Genomic DNA, 22,491 nt, shown 5'->3' on the forward strand with positions numbered 1-22,491 from the left:
CGCAGGGGCCGCCGGGAGTCGTAGTTCGGCGCCTCATAGGGATGAACGGAGCCGGTGGGGGGGTGGAGACTCCATTTCCCATCACTCCCCGCGCGTCGGCGGCTGCCGATTGGTCGTCGGTTACAAGATGTCGGCTGTTCGCGGGGGCCGACGGGAGCGGTAGTCCGCGTGCGGATTCTGATTGGGCGGGGGTGAGGAGAGCGGGACTGCATTTCCCGGCGTGCCCCTGCGCGGCCGGCGCATGCGCGGGAGCGTGTGGAGGCGGGCGGAAGTGGGTTGCGTGAGGGGAGAGGGGGGGGAGGAAGAAGAAGCACGATCGTGTTGGCGCGTGGCGTCGCGTTCGCGGTCGCGTTGTCGAGGCCGCCGGTAACGGAGAGGCCGCGGCTACCGGAGCCTCGGAGAGAGGCAGCGGAACTTCCCCCACCCCCCGCCACGCCGAGCCCGCGGTGAACGGTGAGGGACGGGCCGCGGCGGCCGGGGAGCGGCGGGAGGGCCGAGTCCGCCATGAGGGGGGGGGCGCGGATCGTGAGGGGAAAATGGTGGAGGGGCGGGAAATGGGGCGGTGGGGGGGGGGTAAAGGGGGGTTTGGGGTGAATCGAGAGGGGTTTGGGGGGAGAGAAAGGGGTTTGGGGTGAATTGAGAGGGGTTTGGGGTCAGTGAAAGGGAGGCGGTGGGGGGGGCGGGTCGTGAGGGGAAAATGGGGTTTGGGCGGGAAAATGAGGGGTTTGGGGTGAATAAAAGGGAGTTTGGGGTGATTAAAGGGGGTTTTAGGGTGAATAAAGTGGGTTTTGGGGTGATTAAAGTGGGTTTTGGGGTGAGTAAAGTGGGTTTTGGGGTGAGTAAAGTGGGTTTTGGGGTGAGTAAAGTGGGTTTTGGGGTGAGTAAAAGGGGTTTGGGGGTGAGTAAAGAGAATTTGGGGTGATTAAAGGGGGTTTTGGGGTGAATAAGGAGAGTTTGGGGTAAGTAAGGGATTTTGGGAGTGATTAAAGGGGGTTTTGGGGTGATTAAAGGGGTTTTTGGGGTGAATAAATGGGGTTCAGGGTAAGTAAAGGAGGTTTGGGAGTGAATAAAGGGAGTTTTGGGGTGAATAAAGAGGGTTCAGGGTAAGTAAAAGGGAGTTTTGGGGTGATTAAAGGGAGTTTTGGGGTGATTAAAGAGAGTTCGGGGTAAGTAAAAGGGATTTTGGGGTGATTAAAGGGGGTTTTGGGGTGATTAAAGAGAGTTCGGGGTGATTAAAGAGGGTTTTGGGGTGAATAAGGAGAGTTTGGGGTAAGTAAAAGGGATTTTGGGGTGATTAAAGGGGGTTTTGGGGCGAATAAGGAGAGTTTGGGGTGAAGAAAAGGGGATTTTGGAGTGAATAAAGGGGGTTCAGGGTAAGTAAAGAGGGTTTGGGAGTGATTAAAGTGGGTTTTGGGGTGATTAAAGGGGGTTCTGGGGTGAATAAGGAGAGTTCGGGGTGATTAAAGGGGGTTTTGGGGTGATTAAAGGGAGTTTTGGGGTGAATAAAGTGGGTTTTGGGGTGATTAAAAGGGGTTTGGGGTGAGTAAAGAGAATTCGGGGTGATTAAAGGGGGTTTGGGGTGAATAAGGAGAGTTTGGGGTGGGTAAAGGGAGTTTTGGGGTGAGTAAAGGGGGTTCAAGGTAAGTAAAAGGGAGTTTTGGGGTGATTAAAGTGGGTTTTGGGGTGATTAAAGTGGGTTTTGGGGTGATTAAAGTGGGTTTTGGGGTGAATAAAGTGGGTTTTGGGATGAATAAAGAGAGTTTGGGGTGATTAAAGAGGGTTTTGGGGTGATTAAAGAGAGTTTGGGGTAAGTAAAAGGGATTTTGGGGTGATTAAAGGGGGTTTGGGGTGAATAAGGAGAGTTCGGGGTAAGTAAAAGGAGTTTTGGGGTGAATAAAGGGGGTTCAGGGTAAGTAAAAGGGGTTTTGGGGTGATTAAAGAGGGTTTTGGGGTGATTAAAGAGAGTTTGGGGTAAGTAAAAGGGATTTTGGGGTGATTAAAGGGGGTTTGGGATGAATAAGGAGAGTTCGGGGTGGGTAAAGGGAGTTTTGGGGTGAGTAAAGGGGGTTCAAGGTAAGTAAAAGTGGGTTTTGGGGTGATTAAAGTGGGTTTTGGGGTGAATAAAGTGGGTTTTGGGATGAATAAAGAGAGTTTGGGGTGATTAAAGTGGGTTTTGGGGTGATTAAAGAGGGTTTTGGGGTGAATAAGGAGAGTTTGGGGTGAAGAAAAGGGGGTTTTGGGTGAAGAAAAGGGGTTCAGGGTGAATAAAGAGAGTTCGGGGTGGGTAAAGGGAGTTTTGGGGTGAATAAAGGGGGTTTTGGGGTGATTAAAGAGAGCTCGGGGTGGATAAAAATGGTTTGGGGCAAATAAAAGGGGATTTGGGGTGAATGGGGTTAAAAAAAGGCAGTTTAGGGGTGAAAGTGGGTCAAAAAAGGGGTTTTGGGGGAAAGGGGAACACGGGGGGACGTGAGGGGAAGGGGTTTTGGGTGCAAAAAGGCCTTTTTGGGGAAAAAGGGCGTTTTGTGAGGGGAGGGTGAAAGGAAAAGGCCATTTTGGGGAAGTTCGGTGCAGTTTGGAGCTGGAGTTTGAGGGGAAGTTTGAGTTTGTCCGCTGGGGTTTTGAGGGGAAAAAGCGTGTTTTTAGGTGTTTTGAGGGGGGAAAAATGGGCTTTTTGGGGCTTTTCTGTGGGGAGAAGCTTTCTGTTGAAGTTTTGAGGGGAAAAGTGGCGGTTTTTGTGCGTTTCTGAGGGGGGGAAAAGAGTGTTTAGGTCGAGTTTTGGGGAGAAAAAAGGGGGTTTAGGGAGTGTCGTGAGGAGACAAAGGTTTTGAGGAGAAAAAATGAGGTTTTGGGGTCAACCTCGAGGGAAAAAGTGGATTTTAGGGGGGAGTGGTGAGGGGGAAAATTGGTTTTGGGGGGAAAAGAGTGGTTTTGGTGAAGTTCTGAGGGGAAAATGTGGTTTTGTGAGGGGAAAAGTGGGGTTTTGGTGCTTTTCTGTAGGGAAAGAGAGGTTTTGGGTGGATTTCTGAGGGGAAAGGTGGAGTTGTGAGGGAAAAAGTGTGGTTTTGGGGAGTATCTGGGGTAAAAAGTGAGGTTTTGGGGGGTATCTGAGGCGAAAAGTGGGTTTTAGATGGAGTTGTGAGGTAAAAAATGTGGTTTTGGGGAGTAAATGAGGGGAAAAGTGAGGTTTTGGTGCATTTCCGAGGCAAAAAGAGTGTTTTAGGTGGAGTTCTGAGGTAAAAAGTGTGGTTTTGGTGGAGTTGTGAGGCAAAAAGTGTGGTTTTGGGGAGTAAATGAGGAGAAAAGTGCATTTTAGATGCAGTTCTGAGGCAAAAAGTGTGTTTTTGCGGGGTATCTGAGGCAGAAATTGTGTTTTAGGTGGAGTTGTGAGGTAAAAAATGTGGTTTTGGGGGTGTTCTGGGGTAAAAAGTGCATTTTAGATGCAGTTCTGAGGTAAAAAGTGTGGTTTTGGGGGTGTTCTGGGGTAAAAAGTGCATTTTAGATGCAGTTCTGGGGTAAAAAGTGTGTTTTTGGTAGAGTTCTGAGGTAAAAAGTGCATTTTAGACGGAGTTGTGAGGTAGAAAGTGTGGTTTTGGGGGTGTTCTGAGGTAAAAAGTGCATTTTAGATGCAGTTCTGAGGTAAAAAGTGTGTTTTAGATGGAGTTGTGAGGTTAAAAGTGTGTTTTGGGGGAGTATCTGAGGTGAAAAGTGAGATTTTGGTGGAGTTTTGGGGTAAAAAGTGTGTTTCAGGTGGAGTTGTGAGGCAAAAAGTAAGGTTTTGGGGGTGTTCTGAGGTAAAAAGTGCATTTTAGATGCAGTTCTGAGGCAAAAAGTGTGTTTTTGGGAGTTGTAAGGTAAAAAGTGAGGTTTTGGGGGAGTATCTGAGGTGAAAAGTGAGGTTTTGATGGAGTTGTGAGGTAAAAAGTGTGTTTTTCGGGAGTATCTGAGGCAAAAAGTGCATTTTAGACGGAGTTCTGAGGTGAAAAGTGTGTTTTTGGGGAGTATCTGAGGCGAAAAGGAGAGGTTTTGGTGGAGTTGAGGCAAAAAGTGTGTTTTTGGTAGAGTTGTGAGGTAAAAAGTGCATTTTAGACGGAGTTGTGAGGCAAAAAGTGTGTTTTAGGTGGAGTTCTGAGGTAAAAAGTGCATTTTAGATGCAGTTCTGAGGTAAAATGTGTGGTTTTGGGGAGTATCAGGTAAAAAGTGTGTTTTAGGTGGAGTTGTGAGGCAAAAAGTGAGGTTTTGGGGGGTATCTGAGGCAAAAAGTGAGGTTTTGGGGGGTATCTGAGGCAAAAAGTGTGTTTTTGGGGAGTATCTGAGGCAAAAAGTGCATTTTAGACGGAGTTCTGAGGTGAAAAGTGTGTTTTAGGTGGAGTTCTGAGGTAAAAAGTGCATTTTAGATGCAGTTTTGAGGCAAAAAGTGTGTTTTTGGGGGGTATCTGAGGCGAAAAGTAGACGTTTTGGTGGAGTTGAGGCAAAAAGTGTGTTTTAGGTGGAGTTCTGAGGTAAAAAGTGTGTTTTGGGGGAGTATCTGAGGCGAAAAGTGAGGTTTTGGTGGAGTATCTGAGACAGAAAGTGCATTTTTGGGGGGTATCTGAGGTAAAAAGTGCATTTTTTATGGATTCCTGAGGGACAGAGTACTTTTCTGATGGTTTCTGAGGTGAAAAATGGGCTTTTTGTTGGAGTTCTGAGGTGAAAAGTGTCCATTTTGGTGGAGTTTTGAGGAGAAAGGTGCGTTTTTGGTGTATTTCTGAGGTAAAAAGTCCGTTTTTGGTGTATTTCTGAGGTAAAAAGTCCGTTTTTGGTGTATTTCTGAGGTAAAAAGTCCCTTTTTGGTGTATTTCTGAGGTTAAAAGTGCATTTTTGGTGTATTTCTGAGGTAAAAAGTGCGTTTTTGGTGGATTTCTGAGGTAAAAAGTGCGTTTTTGTTGGATATCTGAGGTGAAAAGTCAATTTTGGTGGAGTTGTGAGGAGAAAAGTGCATTTTTGTTGGATTCTGAGGAGAAAAGTGTGGCTTTGGTGAATTTCTGAGGTAAAAAGGGTGTTTTTGGGGGATTTCTGAGGTAAAAAGGGCGTTTTTGGGGGATTTCTGAGGTGAAAGTGGGTTTTTATTGGAGTTGTGAGGGGAAAAGTGTCGTTTTGGGTGGATTTCTGAGGGAAAAGGGGCTTTTAGTTGTGTTTTCTGGAGGAAAAAATGGTTTATGAGAAGAAACAAAAGCTTTGTCCAGTCTGGGAGAGGAAAAGGGGCAGTTAATGAGGCAGGGGGGCAATTAATGAGGCAGGGGGGCAGTTAATGAGGCAGGGGGGCAATTAATGAGGCAGGGGGGCAGTTAATGAGGCAGAGGGGCAGTTAATGAGGCGGGGGGCAGTTAATGAGGCGGGGGGCAATTAATGAGGCAGGGGGGCAGTTAATGAGGCAGAGGGGCAGTTAATGAGGCAGAGGGGCAGTTAATGAGGCAGAGGGGCGATTAATGAGGCAGAGGGGCGATTAATGAGGCGGGGGGCAGTTAATGAGGCAGGGGGGCAGTTAATGAGGCAGGGGGGCAGTTAATGGGGGAGGGGGCAGTTAATGAGGTATAGAGGTAATTAATAAGGTAGGGGGAGCAGCTAATGAGGGAGAAGGGGCAGTTAACATGGGAGAAAGGCAATCAATGAGGTAGGAGCAGTTAACGAGGGAGAGGGGCAGTTAATGAGGGAGAGGGGCAGTTAATGAGGGAGAGGGGCGGTTAATGAGGGAGAGGGGCGGTTAATGAGGGAGAGGGGCAGTTAACGAGGGAGAGGGGCAGCTAACGAGGGAGAGGGGCAGCTAACGAGGGAGAGGGGCAGCTAATGAGGGAGAGGGGCAGGTAACGAGGGAGAGGGGGCAGTTAATGAGGGAGAGGGGACGTTAATGAGGGAGAGGGGCGGTTAATGAGGGAGAGGGGCCAGTTAACGAGGGAGAGGGGCCAGTTAACGAGGGAGAGGGGCCAGTTAACGAGGGAGAGGGGCAGTTAACGAAGGAGAGGGGCAGTTAATGAGGTAGAGGAGCAGCTAATGAGGGAGAGGGAGCAGCTAATGAGGGAGAGGAGGCAGTTAATGAGGTAGAGGGGTGGTTAATGAGGTAGAGGGAGCAGGTAAGGAGGTAGAGGGGCAATTAATGAAGTAGGGGGAACAGCTAATGAAGGAGAAGAGTAGCTAACAAGATAGAGGGGGCATTTAATGAGGGAGAGGGGCATTTAATGAGGGAGAGGGGCAGTTAATGAGGTAGGGGGAGAAGTTAATGAGCCAGAGGGCCCCTTCCAGTAGGCAGAGGGGGCACCTAATGAGCCAGAGGGGGCACTTAACAACCCAGAGGAGCCACCTAACGAGCCGGGGGGGCACTTAACGAGCCAGAGGGGCCCTTCAGTAGGCAGTGGGGGGCATTTAATGAGCCGGGGGGGCACCTAATGAGCCAGGAGGGGCATTTAACGAGCCAGAGGAGCCACCTAACGAGCTGGGGGGGCACCTAACGAGCCAGGGGGGGCACCTAACGAGCCAGAGGGGGCACTTAATGAGCCAGGGGGGCACCTAACGAGCCAGAGGAGGGGGTGTCAGGGCAGGGGGGGGGTCCCTGACCGCGGGCCCCCGCCCTTAGCAGGGGTCGGCAGCCATGTACAATGGCATCGGGCTGCCGACGCCGCGGGGCAGCGGCACCAACGGCTACGTGCAGCGCAACCTCTCGGCCCTGAGGCACCGGGGGCGGCTAACGAGGGAGAGGGCAATTAACGGGGGAGAGGGGCTGTTAATGAGGGAGAGGGGCAATTAATGAGGGAGAGGGGCGGTTAATGAGGGAGAGGGGCAGCTAATGAGGGAGAGGGGCAGGTAATAAGGGAGAGGGGCGGTTAACGAGGGAGAGGGGCAATTAATGAGGTAGAGGAGTAGTTAATGAGGTATAGAGATAATTAACGAGGTAGAGGGAACAGCTAATGAGGGAGAGGGAGCAGTTAATGAGGGAGAGGGGCAGTTAATGAAGGAGAGGGAACAGCTAATGAGGGAGAAGGGCAACTAACGAGGTAGAGGAGGCAGTTAATGAGATAGAGGGGCATTTAACGAAGGAGAGGGAGCAGTTAATGAGGTAGAGGAGGCAGTTAACGAGGTAGGGGGAACAGCTAACGAGGGAGAGGGGGCAGCTAACGAGGTAGAGGAGGCAGTTAACGAGGTAGGGGGAACAGCTAATGAGGGAGAGGGGCATTTAATGAGGGAGAGGGAGAAGTTAATGAGCCAGAGGACCCCTTCCAGTAGCCAGAGGGGGCACCTAATGAGGCAGAGGGGGCACTTAACGAGCCAGGGGGAGCACTTAATGAACCAGGGGGGGCACTTAAGCCAGAGGAGGGGGTGCCAGGGGCAGGGGGGGGGTCCCTGACCGCGGGCCCCCGCCCTTAGCAGGGGTCGGCAGCCATGTACAATGGCATCGGGCTGCCGACGCCGCGGGGCAGCGGCACCAACGGCTACGTGCAGCGCAACCTCTCGGCCCTGAGGCACAAGAAGGAGGCGCGGGGAGGGGGGGCCGGCGCGGCCGGGGAAGCCCCCCCTGCGGAGGAGGAGCTGAGGAGGCTGGAGGCCGGGCTGGCCAAGAGACCCAACGCTGACATCCTGGATCACCAGCGCAAGAGGAACGTGGAGCTCAAATGCCTCGAGCTGTCGGAGCTCATGGAGGAACAGGGGTGAGTGTCAGTGGGGGGGGTCCTGTCCTTCCTCCCCTCACTCGCTCACAGAGTGATGTGCTGCTGGGAACTCCCCCCAGACCCAAAACAGCACAGTCCTGGCCCCCCCCAGACCCAAAACAGCACAGTCCTGGGCCCCCCCAGACCCAAAACAGCACAGTCCTGGCCCCCCCAGACCCCAAGTGATGTGCTGCTGGGCCCCCCCAGACCCAAAGCAACCCCCACCAGGTGCTGCTGGGAACTCCCCCAGACCCAAAACAGCCCCCACCAGGTGCTGCTGGGCTCCCCCAGACCCAAAACAGCACAGTCCTGTCCCCCCCCAGACCCAAAACAGCACAGTCCTGGGCCCCCCCAGACCCAAAACAGCACAGTCCTGGCCCCCCCAGACCCCAAGTGATGTGCTGCTGGGCCCCCCCAGACCCAAAACAGCACAGTCCTGGCCCCCCCAGACCCAAAACAGCACAGTCCTGGCCCCCCCAGACCCCAAGTGATGTGCTGCTGGGCCCCCCCAGACCCAAAGCAACCCCCACCAGGTGCTGCTGGGAACTCCCCCCAGACCCAAAACAGCACAGTCCTGGACCCCCCCAGACCCAAAACAGCACAGTCCTGGGCCCCCAGACCCAAAGTGATGTGCTGCTGGGCCTCCCCAGACCCAAAACAGCACAGTCCTGGACCCCCCCAGACCCAAAACAGCACAGTCCTGGGCCCCCCCAGACCCAAAATAGCCCCCACCAGGTGCTGCTGGGCCCCTCAGATCCAAAGCAACTCAGTCCTGGGCCCCCAGACCCAAAACAGCACAGTCCTGGGCCCTCCAGACCCAAAACAGCACAGTTCTGGGCCCCCAGACCCAAAACAGCACAGTCCTGGGACCCCCCAGACCCAAAACAGCACAGTCCTGGGCCCCCAGACCCAAAGTGATGTGCTGCTGGGCCTCCCCAGACCCAAAACAGCACAGTCCTGGACCCCTCCAGACCCAAAATAGCCCCCACCAGGTGCTGCTGGGCCCCCTCAGACTCAAAGCAACTCAGTCCTGGGCCCCCAGACCCAAAATAGCCCCCACCAGGTGCTGCTGGGCTCCCCCAGACTCAAAGCAACTCAGTCCTGGGCCCCCAGACCCAAAGTGATGTGCTGCTGGGCCTCCCCAGACCCAAAACAGCACAGTCCTGGGCCCCCAGACCCAAAACAGCACAGTCCTGGGCCCCCCCAGACCCAAAACAGCACAGTCCTGGGCCCCCCCAGACCCAAAGTGATGTGCTACTGGGACCCTCAGACCCAAAATAGCCCCCACCAGGAGCTGCTGGGCCCGCCCAGACCCAAAACAACACAGTCTTGGGCCCTCCAGACCCCAAGTGATGTGCTGCTGGGCCCCCCAGACCCAAAGCAACATGCTCCTGGGCTCCCCCTGGGCCCCCAGACCCAAAACAGCCCCCACCAGGTGCTGCTGGGCTCCCCCAGACCCAAAACAGCACAGTCCTGGGCCCCCCCAGACCCAAAACAGCCCCCACCAGGTGCTGCTGGGCCCCCCCAGACCCAAAACAGCACAGTCCTGGCCCCCCCCAGACCCAAAACAGCACAGTCCTGGCCCCCCCAGACCCAAAACAGCACAGTCCTGGGCCCCCCCAGACCCAAAGTGATGTGCTGCTGGGACCCCCAGACCCAAACCAACCCCCACCAGGCGCTGCTGGGCCCCCCCAGACCCAAAGCAACTCAATCCTGGGCCCCCCAGACCCAAAACACCCCCCACCAGATGCTCCTGGGGCCCCCACGTGCCCCCCAGCACCCCTCTGATGTCCCCAATGACCCCTCTGACCCCCTTGTCCCCCCAACACTCCTCTGACCCCCCCATGTGCCCCCCAAACCCCCTCTGAGCTCCTCAGTGACCCCCCTGACCCCCTCATGCCCCCCAACACCCCTCTGAACCCCCCCTTGTGCCCCCAAATCCCCTATGACCCCCCAAACCCTGTCTGAGCTCCCCAGTGACCCCCCATGTGCCCCCCAAACCCCCTCTGACCCCCCCATGTGCCCCCCAAATCCCCTATGACCCCCCAAACCCTGTCTGAGCTCCCCAGTGACCCCCCATGTGCCCCCCAAACTCCCTCTGACCCCCCATGTGCCCCCCAAATCCCCTATGACCCCCCAAACCCCCTCTGACCTCCCCCATTGACCCCCAAACACCTCTTGTGCCCCCCCAGACCCTCCTGATCTCCCCAGACACCCCCCAATTACCTTCATACACCCCCAAACCCTCTCTGACCCCCCAAAAGTGCCCCCTGTCCCCCCCAAACGACCCCTCTGCCCCCCATAATCCATCCCCAGCCCCCCCAGAGCCATCCCAGTGCCCCCAGACCCGCTGCCACCGGGCTCTAGGTGAGGGGGGGGGGACACCCCCAAGGCTCAGCACCCCCAAACCCCCTGAGCCCCCCCCCAAACACCTCCCTGAACCCCAAACCCCTCAACACCCCCCCTTTGTACCCCAAAACCGCTCCCTCTGCTCCAAAAACCTCCCTCTGCTGCCTGAGGCTCTGAGCTGACGGAGGGACAGGGGTGAGTCCCCCCCAAAACCGCTCCCCTGCACCCCAAAACCGCTCCCTGCACCCCAAAACCACCCTCTGCACCCCAAAACCGCTCCCCTGCACCCCAAAACCGCTCCCCTGCACCCCAAAACCGCTCCCCTGCACCCCAAAACCACCCTCTGCACCCCAAAACTGCTCCCCTGCGCCCCAAAACCACCCTCTGCGCCCCAAAACCGCTCCCCTGCACCCCAAAACCACCCTCTGCACCCCAAAACTGCTCCCCTGCACCCCCTCCCCACGTTCAATCCCCCCCCTGGATCCCCAAATCTCCCTCTTTCACCCCAAAATGGATCCCTGGGGTCCCCCAGACCCCACCTCCAATCCCTGGATCCCCCCCATACCCCCCTTGTACCCCAAAAAAGCCCCTTGTGGCCCCTCCCCCCCCGTACCCCCCAAACTTGGGGGTAGGGCCTTGGGGTATCCCCCCCCCCTCCCCCTGAGACCCCAAATCTCCCCCCCAGACTCTGTCCAGAGCCCCCCAAACCTTCTGGGGACCCCCAAATCCCCCCCAAACTCCCCCAAACCCCCCCAAATCCCCCCAAAACTCCCCCAAACCCCCCCCCAGTCCCCCCAAACCTTCTGGGGACCCCCAAATCCCCCCCAAACTCCCCCAAACCCCCCCAAATCCCCCCAAACTCCCCCAAACCCCCCCCCAGTCCCCCCAAACCTTCTGGGGACCCCCAAATCCCCCCCAAACTCCCCCAAACCCCCCCAAATCCCCCCAAAACTCCCCCAAACCCCCCCCAGTCCCCCCAAACCTTCTGGGGACCCCCAAATCCCCCCCAAACTCCCCCAAACCCCTCCCAGTCCCCCTCAAACCTTCTGGGGATCCCCCAAACCCCCCCCCAAAACTCCCCCAACCCCCCCAAACCTTCTGGGGACCCCCAAATCCCCCCCAAATCCCCCCAAACCTTCTGAGGATCCCCCAAACTCCTTCCAGACCCCCCCAGTCCCCCCAAACCTTCTGGGGACCCCCAAAACTCCTTCCAGACCCCCCACAAACCCCCCCAACCCCCCCAAACCTTCTGGGGACCCCCAAGTCCCCCCCAAACTCCCCCAAACCCCCCCAAATCCCCCCAAAACTCCCCCAAACCCCTCCCAGTCCCCCCCAAACCTTCTGGGGATCCCCCAAACCCCCCCCCAAAACTCCCCCAACCCCCCCAAACCTTCTGGGGACCCCCAAATCCCCCCCAAATCCCCCCCAAATCCCCCCAAACCTTCTGGGGACCCCCAAAACTCCTTCCAGACCCCCCCCAAACCCCCCCCAATCCCCCCAAACCTTCTGGGGACCCCCAAATCCCCCCCAAACTCCCCCAACCCCCCCCAAAACTCCCCCAAACCCCCCCCCAGTCCCCCCAAACCTTCTGGGGACCCCCAAATCCCCCCCAAACCCCCCCCCAACCCCCCCAAACCTTCTGGGGACCCCCAAATCCCCCCCAAATCAACCCAAAACTCCCCCAAACCCCCCCCCACCCCCCCCCCAACCTCCTGTACATTCCCCAGACCCCTTCCCCTCCCCTCTCTGCAGTTGGGGGGCCCCTCCCTCACCCCCTTTCTGTGTCCCCCCCTCCCCCAGGTACGAGGAGGGTGAGATCCAGGCCAAGGTGGCCACGTTCCGCATGATGCTGCTGGAGAAGGACGTGGCGGTGGGGGGCGACCCCCCAGAGCAACGCCCCACGTGAGCAAAACCCCCCCTAAACCCCCCCCAAAACCCACCCCCAGAGCACCCCAAAACCCAGCCCTGGCCTCCCCACACCTCAGGGTGACCGAGACCCACCAGCTGGCCGAGGCCAACGAGCGCAAGAACGAGCGGCTGCGCGCGGCCTTCGGCATCGGCGACGCCTACGTGGGCGGCAGCGCCTTCGACCCCGCGCGGCGCGCCAAGGACGCCAAGGACGCGCCTCCCGACGGGCCCCCGCCCGCCAGGTACCCCCACAGACCCCCCTGAGACCCCCACAGACCCCCCAGAGCCCCCACAGAGCCCCCAGAGACCCCTCAGCCCGCCAGGTACCCCCCAGAGCCCCCACAGAGCCCCTGAGACCCCCACGGACCCCACAGACCCCCTGAGACCCCACAGACCCCCTGAGACCCCTGAGATCCCCCAGAGCCCCCAGAGACCCCTCGGACTGCCAGGTACCCCCACAGACCCCCACAGAGCCCCACAGACCCCCTCAGACCCCCTGAGCCCCCCACAGACCCCCCTGAGACCCCACAGACCCCCTGAGACCCCCACGGACCCCCCTGAGCCCCCTGAGATCCCCCACAGACCCCCCAGAGCCCCCAGAGACCCCTCAGCCCGCCAGGTACCCCCACAGACCCCCCTGAGCCCCCCACAGACCCCCCTGAGCCCCCTGAGATCCCCCAGAGCCCCCAGAGACCCCTCGGACTGCCAGGTACCCCCACAGACCCCCACAGAGCCCCCAGAGCCCCCCCAGACCCCCCCAGAGCCCCCTCAGACTGCCAGGTACCCCCAGAGCCCCCTGAGACCCCTCAGACTGCCAGGTACCCCCAGGGCCCCCCCAGAGCCCCCTGAGACCCCTCAGCCCACCAGGTACCCCCACAGACCCCCCTGAGCCCCCTGAGATCCCCCACAGACCCCCCTGAGACCCCTCAGCCCGCCAGGTACCCCCTCAGACCCCCCTGAGACCCCCCAGAGCCCTCTCAGACCCCCCAGACCCCCCTGAGACCGCCAGGTACCCCCACAGACCCCCCTGAGACAACCCAGAGCCCCCTCAGAGCCCCTGAGACCGCCAGGTACCCCCACAGACCCCCTCAGACCCCCCTGAGACCGCCAGGTACCCCCCCAGACCCCCACAGACCCCCTGAGACCCCTCAGACAGCCAGGTACCCCCACAGACCCCTTGAGATCCCCCACAGACCCCCTGAGACCACTGAGACCCCCTCAGATCCCCCTGAGACCACCTGAGCTCCCTTCAGACCTCCTGAGACCCCCTGAGATCCCCCAGAGACCACCAGGTACTCCCACAGACCCCCCAGAGCCCCCTCAGACCCTCTCAGCCTGCCAGGTACCCCCACAGACCCCCTGAGCTCCCCTCAGATCCCCCTGAGACCCCCTCAGCCCACCAGGTACCCCCCTGAGACCCCCCCAAACCCCCTTGAGACCCCCTCCCAGGTCACCCCTGGCAATGTGGGGCCCCCTGTGCCCCCCACCCTGACCCCCCGTGTGTCCCCCAGCTCCCGCTCGCCCTCACCCAAGCAGAAGAAGAAGAAGAAGAAGAAGGACCGGGGCAGGTCAGGATTTGGGGGTGGGGGGAGGGTCCTGGGAGGGGATTTGGGGGGTGGGGGAGTGAAATTTGGGGGGGCTTTGGGGTCTGTCCCTCACCCAACCCCCCCAACCAGGTCAGCGAGTCGCTCTGGGGAGAGGAAGAAGAGCTCCAAGAAGAAGAAGCACAGGTAGGGGCAACTGGGGGGTGGTACTGGGGGCAACTGGGAGGCTACTGGGGGCAACTGGGGGGTGACAGTGACCAAGGGGCACCCCAAACTCACCCCCCCACCCCCCAAATTCATTCCCCAGGTCGGAGTCTGAGGCCAAGAAGCGGAAGCACCGGTGAGGGGGAGACCTGGGGGGCTGTGGGGAGGGATTTGGGGGGGCTGGGGGAGTGTTGGGGGGCTGGGGGGGGTCATCAGGGGTCTGTAATGACGTCACTGATGATGTTTATCCCCCTCCCCTTCTGCCCCCCAGCTCCCCCAGCCCCAAAACCAAACACAAGGCCAAGGAGAAGAAGAGGAAGAGGTGAGGACACGCCCCCTCCCAACAAGCCACGCCCCCTCCCACAAAGCCCCGCCCACACCAATGAGTCCCCATTCGTCCCAAGCCATGTCCCCAGTCCAGGCCACGCCCCCTCCCACCAAGTCCCGCCCCAACTCTAGGCCACGCCCCCTCTCAACCAAGCCCCGCCCACAGCAACAAACCCTTCATTCCCAAGCCACGCCCCCTCACCAAAGCCCCGCCCACACCAATGAGCCCCATTGGCCACAAGCCATGACCCCAACTCGAGACCACGCCCCCTCCCGACAAGCCCCGCCCACAGCAACGAGTCCCCATTCACCCCAAGCCACGCCCACAACTCGAGGCCACGCCCCCTCCCACCAAAGCCCCGCCCACAGCAACGAGCCCCATTTATCAAGCCATGTCCCCACTCCAGACCACGCCCCCTCCTGCCCAAGCCACGCCCCCAAACTCGAAGCCACGCCCCTCCCCAATCAAACCCCGCCCACAGCAATGAGCCCCATTCACCCCAAGCCCCGCCCCCAACTCTAAGCCACGCCCTCTCCCAACCAAGCCCCGCCCACACCAATGAGTCCCATTCATCCCAAGCCATGTCCCCAACTACAAACCACACCCCCTCCCGCCAAGCCCCGCCCCCAACACGAAGCCACGCCCCCTCCCCAACAAAGCCCCGCCCACAGCAAACGAGTCCCATTCATCCCGAGCCACGCCCCCAACTCGAGACCACGCCCCCTCCCCAACAAAGCCCCGCCCACAGCAAACGAGTCCCATTCATCCCGAGCCACGCCCCCAACTCGAGACCACGCCCCCTCCCCAACAAAGCCCCGCCCACAGCAAACGAGTCCCATTCATCCCAAGCCATGTCCCCAGTCCAGGCCACGCCCCCCCCGCCAAGTCCCGCCCCAACTCTAGGCCACGCCCCCTCTCAATCAAGCCCTGCCCACAGCAACAAACCCTTCATTCCCAAGCCACGCCCCCTCACCAAAGCCCCGCCCACATCAATGAGCCCCATTGGCCACAAGCCACGCCCCCAATTCGAGACCACGCCCCCTCCCATTAAAGCCCCGCCCACAGCAACGAGCCCCATTTATCAAGCCATGTCCCCCACTCCAGACCACGTCCCCTCCTGCCCAAGCCACGCCCCCACCAACCAAACCCCACCCACAGCAACGAGTCCCATTCATCCCAAGCCACGCCCCCAACTCCAGGCCACGCCCCCTCCCGCCAAGCCCCGCCCACAGCAACGAGTCCCATTCATCCCAAGCCACTCCCCCAACTCCAGGCCACGCCCCCCCTCCCGCCAAGCCCCGCCCACAGCAACGACTCCCATTCACCCCAAGGCTTGCCCTAAGCCACGCCCCCTCCCAACCAAAGCCCCGCCCACAGCAAACGAGCCCCATTCATCCCAAGCCACGCCCTCAACTCGAGGCCACGCCCCCAACCAAGCCCCGCCCACAGCAACGAGTCCCATTCATCCCAAGCCATGTCCCCAGTCCAGGCCACGCCCCCCCCGCCAAGTCCCGCCCCAACTCTAGGCCACGCCCCCTCCCGACAAGCCCCGCCCACAGCAACAAACCCTTCATTCCCAAGCCACGCCCCCTCACCAAAGCCCCGCCCACATCAATGAGCCCCATTGGCCACAAGCCACGCCCCCAATTCGAGGCCACGCCCCCTCCCATCAAAGCCCCGCCCACAGCAATGAGCCCCATTCACCCCAAGCCACTCCCCCAACTCGAGACCACGCCCCCTCCCGACAAGCCCCGCCCACAGCAAGTCCCATCATCCCAAGCCACGCCCCAACTCCAGACCACGCCCCCTCCCAATTAAGCCCCGCCCACAGCAATGAGTCCCCATTCATCCCAAGCCACGCCCCCGACTCGAGGCCCCGCCCACAGCAATGAGCCCCATTCACCCCAAGCCACGCCCACAACTCGAGGCCACGCCCCCTCCCACCAAAGCCCCGCCCACAGCAACGAGCCCCATTCATCCCAAGCCATGTCCCCACTCCAGACCACGTCCCCTCCTGCCCAAGCCCCGCCCCAACCCTAAGCCACGCCCCCTACCACCAAAGCCCCGCCCACAGCAATGAGCACCATTCATCCCAAGCCACGCCCCCAACTCCAGACCACGCCCCCTCCTGCCCAAGCCCCGCCCCCTCCCCCAAAGCTCCGCTCCCATCCCTCCCCTCCCCCCCCCACAGATCCACCAGCGAATCGGCGTCGCAGAAGAGCCGCCGCGACGCTCGCTCTTCCTCCCCCGCCGCCTCCTCCTCCTCCTCCGGCTCCTCCCGCAGCCGGTAAGTCACCCCAAATCCTCCCTCCCTACCCCCACCCCCAAAACCAACCCCTTCCCCCCCTCCACACCCAACCCTCCCCCGCCGCCCCGCAGGTCCCGCAGCGCCCCCCGCCCCCGCCGATGCCGCCGCCCCCCTCCCCCGACAAGGACCCGCCGGCCTCGACGACCCCGGGCGCCGCCGCAGCCGAGGTGAGCGCCGGGCCGGGGGCGGGGGGCGAGGGGAGGGTGGGAGCAGTTCCCCCCCCTCCCTCCCCTTCCTCCTCCTCCGTCCCCTCCTCATCATCAAACCCCCATTCCCCCCGTTCTAACGCTGCCCCCCCCCCATCCCGCAGGCGCAGCCGCAGCCGCAGCAGCCCCCGGCGTCACCGGAGCCGCCGCCCGTGAGCCCCCCGCCACCCGCCCCCCCACCGCCACCCGCCGCACAGCCCCCGCCAGCCGCCGCCACCCCGGAGCCCACCCACACCCCCCCCTCCCTCCTCCTCCCCTCCTCCCCCACCCAAACCCCGCACCCCCACCCCATCCCCCCCTCCCCGCCGCGCCAAGACCCCCACCCCGCCCCCTCCGCCCTCCTCCCGCCGCCGCCGCCGCTCGCCCACCCCGCGCCGCCGCTCGCCCTCGCCCCCTCCCCGCCGCCGCTCGTCCCGCCGCCGCTCCCCCCGCAGCCGCAGCCCCCCGTCCCGCTCCTCCCGCCGCCGCTCCCCCCGCAGCCCTTCGCGCCGCCGCTCCCCCCGCAGCCCCCCGTCCTCCTCCTCCTCCCGCCGCCGCCGCAGCCGCCGCAGCCCCCCGCCCCGCTCCCGCTCCCGCTCCCCCCCCTCCCCGCCGCCGCCGCCGCCGCTCCCGCTCCCGCACCCCCTTGTGGCGCCCCAACTCCTCGTCCCCCCCCTCCCCGCTGGCCCCCGCCGCGCTCCCCGCTCCCGCACCCCTCCCCGCTCCCGCTCCCCCAGGCCCTGGTCGCGCTCGTCCCGCCGCCGCTCCCCCCGCAGCCCCCGCTCCCGCCGCTCCCGCTCCGGCTCCTCGCCGCGCTCCTTCAGCCCGTCCCCGCGCCGCCGCCATCGCCGCCGCCGCCACCGCGCCGCCCGCCGCAGCCGCTCCGACTCCTCCGGCAAGTCCCGCGGCCGCCGCAGCCGCTCGCCTTCCTCCTCCTCCCCGCCACCTTCCTCTTCCTCACGGGGGGCTCCACCGAAACGACCCCGAAACGCCTCCTCGCGCTCCCCGGCCACGCCGTCCCCCAAAGCCCCCAGCCCGGCCCCGGCCCCTGCTCCTGCTCCCCGCCGCCCCGGCTCGACCCAAGTGGGTGCCCCTGGCCGAGCTGCAGCCGCCGGACCCCAAAGCTGCCGCCCCCCAAGTGGGTGCCCATCGGGGGAGGGGGCTCCCAGCAGAGCCTCCCCCCCGCAGCCCGCGCCCCCCGGCACCGAGGCCGACGCCAAAGCGGCCAAAGCGCCTCCCAACCTGCCCAAAGCTGCCGTGGCGGCGCCTCCGCCGCCTCCTGCGGGCTCGGTGGCCACCCCTGCGGGGTCAGTAGCCACCCCTGTGGCCTCAGTGGCCACCCCTAACGGCCTCAGTGGGCACCCCAACGGCTTCAATAGCCACCCCAACGGCCTCAGTGGCCACCCCAACGGCCTCAGTGGCCACCTCTGTGGTCTCAGTAGCCACCCCTGTGGCCTCAGCCACCCCAGCAGGCTCAGTAGCCACCTCTGTGGCCTCAGTAGCCACCCCCATGGCTTCAGTAGCCACCTCCAGAGCCTCAGTGGCCACCCCAACGGCCTCAGTGGCCACACCAACAGCCCTCAGTGGCCACACCAACAGCCTCAGTGGCCACCCCAAGAGCCTCAGTGGCTACCCCAACAGTCTCAGTAGCCACCCCAAGAGCCTCAGTGGCCACTCCCACGGCTTCAGTGGCCACTCCAACGGCCTCAGTGGCCACCCCCAACAGCCTCAGTGGCCACCCCATCACCCCTCAAAGCCACGACATCACCGTCCGCCCCCAAAACCAGCCCAGGGCCCACCGACACCAAACCAGTAGCCACAGAGGCCAAACTGGTGGCCACCAACCCCCCAGCACCCTCCAAAGCGCTGGGAGCTGTCCCCCAGGCGCCCAAAGTGGCCGTGGCACCAGCGCCAAAGGTTGCCAGCGAGGCTAAACCAGTGGCCCCTGAGGCTAAACCAGTGGCCCCTGAGGCTAAACCAGTGGCCACTGAGCCCAAACTGGTTGCCACTGAGGTAAAACCGGTTGCCACTGAGGTTAAAACCGGTTGTTACTGAGCCCAAACTGGTCACTGCTGAGTCCAAACTGGTCGCTGCTGAGCCCAAACTGGTCACTACTGAGTCCAAACCAGTTGCTACTGAGCCCAAACCGGTCGCCACCGAGGTGAAACCAGTAGCCACCGAGCCCAAACCAGTAACCACAACCCCCCCACCTCCTCCCAGCTCCTCCAAAGCCCCAGTGGCACCAGTTCCCAGCCCAGCCAGGCTGACCCCAGGCTCTGGCAAACTGGTGACGCCTCCCCCACCACCACCGGGGCTGCCGAGGGCGCTGAGCGCTGGGCTCCGAGCCGGCGGCTCCTTGTTGCCAGCCACACGCCTCAGTTTGCCCTCCTCCCCCGTGGCAGCCTCAGCCCTGCCCCCTGGGCCCCCTCTCCAAGCCCCTCCCCCGCTTGCTGCCCCACCCCTGTGGCCACCACTGTGGTGCCCGTGGCTACTGCCAAGGCCTGTGCTGGGGGGGCTCTGGGTTTGGCTACTGCCAAGGCCGCTGTGGCTACTGGAGCTGCTGCTGTGGCTGCTGCCTCGCTGGCCAGGGCCACCATGGGCAACAGCGGTGCCAGAGCTGTTGGGGTCACCAGTGCTCCCAGTTCAGGGGGCAGCAGGAGTGCTGGTGTGGTTGTGGGTAGCAGCAGCGTGGCTGTGGCCACCAACAGCAGCGTGGCTGTGGCCACCAACACCAGTGTGACTGTGGCCAACACCAGTATGGCTGCGTCCAGCACCAGTATGACTGTGGCCAATACCAGTATGGCTGCATCCAGCACCAGTATGGCAGTGGCCACCACCAGTACAAGTGTGGCTACCAGCAGTATGGCACTGTCCAACACCAGTATGACTGTGGCCACCACCAGTACAGCTGTGGCCCACCACCAGTACAGCTGTGGCCACCACCAGTGCAGCTTGTGGCTACCACCAGTATGACTCTGGCTACCACCAGTACACCTGTGGCCGCCACCAGTATGACTGTGGCCACCACCAGTACAGCTGCGGCCACCACCAGTATGACTCTGGCTACCACCAGTACGCCTGTGGCCACCACCAGTATGGCAGCATCCACCACCAGTACACCTGTGGCCACCACCAGTACGCCTGTGGCCACCACCAGCGTGCCTGTGGCCACCAGCAGCGTGCCTGTGGCCACCAGCAGCCTGCCCACTGCTCCCAAACCCACTGTGGACACCACCCCCAAGGCCACCCCCGTGGCCACCGTCCCCACCCTTGTGGCCACCACCAAGAGCCCTGTGGCTACCAGCCCCAACCTCTTGGCCACTGTCCCCACCCTTGTGGCCACCACCAAAGCTGCTGTGGCCACCTCGCCCCACGCCACGGCCACCACCAAGAGCGCCGCTGTGGCCACCGTCCTCGCCTCTGTGGCCACCACCAAGAGCACTGTGGGAGCCACCCCTGTGACCACCATCCCAGCCCCTGTGGCCACCATCCCAGCCTCTGTGGCCACCACCAAAGCCACAGCAGCAGCCACCACCGTGGCCACCACCAAGGCCCCCGTGGCCAGCGGCGTCACCAAGCCCTCGGTCACCGTCACCAGCCCCGTGGCTGCTGCCACCTCCTCAGCCATCGCCACCAGCCCTGCTGCAGCCTCCAAGGTGGCCCTGCCCGTGGCCACCAACGTCCCCAAGGCTCCTGTGGCTCCCACCACACCCCCCCAGGGCTACCAGTGGCCCTGTGGCCACCAGCACCGTGGCCACCAGCGCTGCCAAGCCCTCTGGACCCGCTGTGGCCGGCCTCTGCCACCGTGGCCACCAAGGCTCCCTGCTGCCACCAGTGTCACCGTGGTGGCCACCTCCACCGTGGCCACCAGCATCACTGTGGCTCCCAAAGCCACCACCGTGGCCACCACCACTGTGGCCACCACCAGCCTCACCGTGGCCACCACCAAGGTGACAGACACCGCCGCCAGCGTCACCCCAGTGGCCACCACCACGAGCGCCCCAGTGGCCACCAGTCCCCCAGTGACGGCCACCAGCGGCCCCCGAGGTCACGGCTGAGGGCGCCACAGCCCAACCCAAGGCTGGATCTTCTTCATCCTCCTCGTCCTCGTCGTCCTCTTCGTCTTCATCCTCCTCATCCTCGTCCTCCTCCTCGTCATCGTCCTCTGACTCCGACTCCAGCTCCTCCGACTCCGCTCCGGCCTCGCCGGCTGCGCCGTGAGTAGAAACGGGCCCCAAAACGGCCCCAAACGGCCCCAAAACTGCCCCAAACGGGCCTCAAAGGGGCCTAAATGCCCCAAAACTGCCCCAAAGGGGCCCTGAAGGGGCCCAAATGGCCCCAAAACTGCCCCAAACGGGCTCCAAATGGCCCAAACGACCCCAAAATTACCCCAAATGGCCCTAAATGGCACAAAACTGCCCCAAACAGCTCCAAAACGGACCCCAAATAGCCCCAAAACTGCCCCAAATGGGCTCCAAATGCCCCAAAACTGCCCCAAACGGACCCCAAAGGGGCCTAAATGCCCCAAAACTGCCCCAAACGGGCTCCAAATGGCCCAAACGACCCCAAAATTACCCCAAATGGCCCTAAATGGCACAAAACTGCCCCAAACAGCTCCAAAACGGACCCCAAATAGCCCCAAAAACTGCCCCAAATGGGCTCCAAATGCCCCAAAACTGCCCCAAACGGACCCCAAAGGGGCCTAAATGCCCCAAAACTGCCCCAAACGGGCTCCAAATGGCCCAAACGACCCCAAAATTACCCCAAATGGCCCTAAATGGCACAAAACTGCCCCAAACAGCTCCAAAACGGACCCCAAATAGCCCCAAAACTGCCCCAAATGGGCTCCAAATGCCCCAAAACTGCCCCAAACGGACCCCAAAGGGGCCCAAATGGCCCAAACGACCCCAAAACTACCCCAAATGGCCCCAAAGGGGCTCCAAATGTCCCAAAACTGCCCCAAACTGCCCCAAAGTGGCCCTAAATGGCTCCAAATGGACCCAAAATGGGCCCAAAGGGACACCAAAGGGGCTCCAAATGCCCCAAAACCGCCCCAAATAAGGTCCAAAACTGCCCCAAACAGCCCCAAATGGCCCCAGATGGGTTCCAAATGCCCTGAAACTGCCCCAAACAGGCCCAAATGGCCCTAAAATGGCCCCAAATGGCCCCATATTGCCCCAGAACTGCACCAAACAACCTGAAATGGCCCCCAAATGGACCCCAGGGGACCCAAAACCGCCCTAAACGGACCCCAAATGTCTCCAAACAGCCCCAAAACTGCCCCAAACGGCCCCAAAGGGGCCCTAAATGGCTCCAAATGGGCCAGAAATGGCCCCAAATGGACATCAAAGGGGCTCCAAATGTCCCAAAACTGCCCCAAACTGCCCCAAAGTGGCCCTAAATGGCTCCAAATGGGCCAGAAATGGCCCCAAATGGACATCAAAGGGGCTCCAAATGCCCCAAAAACTGCCCCAAACTGCCCCAAAGGGGCCCTAAATGGCTCCAAATGGACCCAAAATGGGCCCAAAGGGACACCAAAGGGGCTCCAAATGCCCCAAAACCGCCCCAAATAAGGTCCAAAACTGCCCCAAACAGCCCCAAATGGCCCCAGATGGGTTCCAAATGCCCTGAAACTGCCCCAAACAGGCCCCAGAGGGGCTCCAAATGGCCCAAATGCCCCAAAACTGCCCCAAAGGGGCCCTAAATGGACCCAAACGGCCTGAAAACTGCCCCAAATGGGCTCCAAATGCCCCGAAACTGCCCCAAAACTGCCCCAAATGGCCTCAAAATGCCGCCAAACAACCTCAAATGGCTCCAAAGGGGCTCCAAATGCCCCGAAACTGCCCCAAAACTGCCCCCAAATGGGCTCCAAATGGCCCCAAAACCATCCAAATGCCCCCAAATGCACCCCAGGGGACCCAAAACTGCCCCAAATGCCCCCAAATGGGCTCCAAATGGCTCCAAACGGCCTGAAAACTGCCCCAAAGGA

At 61.2% G+C, this 22,491-nt stretch overlaps 2 protein-coding genes across 3 annotated transcripts; both read left to right on the top strand.

The window, feature by feature from the left end:
* Positions 1-290: 290 nt before the first annotated feature.
* Positions 291-16,688, top strand: SRRM2 (serine/arginine repetitive matrix 2). 2 transcript variants are annotated; one of them, XM_062019793.1, is made up of 10 exons: positions 291-453; positions 7,491-7,676; positions 11,826-11,927; positions 12,011-12,175; positions 13,445-13,501; positions 13,610-13,663; positions 13,785-13,817; positions 13,953-14,003; positions 16,201-16,296; positions 16,628-16,688. In XM_062019793.1, exons 2-10 carry the CDS (start codon positions 7,663-7,665, stop codon positions 16,677-16,679), a joined length of 624 nt encoding a protein of 207 aa, XP_061875777.1. In that variant the 5' UTR covers positions 291-453; positions 7,491-7,662; the 3' UTR covers positions 16,680-16,688. The 2 variants fall into 2 exon arrangements, with proteins under 2 accessions (XP_061875777.1, XP_061875776.1); XM_062019792.1 differs by lacking the exon at positions 291-453 and having other exon boundaries at positions 7,385-7,676.
* LOC133629121 (serine/arginine repetitive matrix protein 1-like) lies at positions 16,683-18,607 on the top strand (the record flags this gene model as incomplete). The annotated part of the gene is made up of 1 exon (XM_062019791.1): positions 16,683-18,607. A coding segment is annotated over one exon (1,470 nt), but the record flags the coding sequence as incomplete, so codon positions are not given.
* Positions 18,608-22,491: the final 3,884 nt, after the last annotated feature.

This window comes from Colius striatus, unplaced genomic scaffold, assembly GCF_028858725.1.
Source record: "Colius striatus isolate bColStr4 unplaced genomic scaffold, bColStr4.1.hap1 scaffold_167, whole genome shotgun sequence".
Classification (NCBI taxonomy): Eukaryota; Metazoa; Chordata; class Aves; order Coliiformes; family Coliidae; genus Colius; species Colius striatus.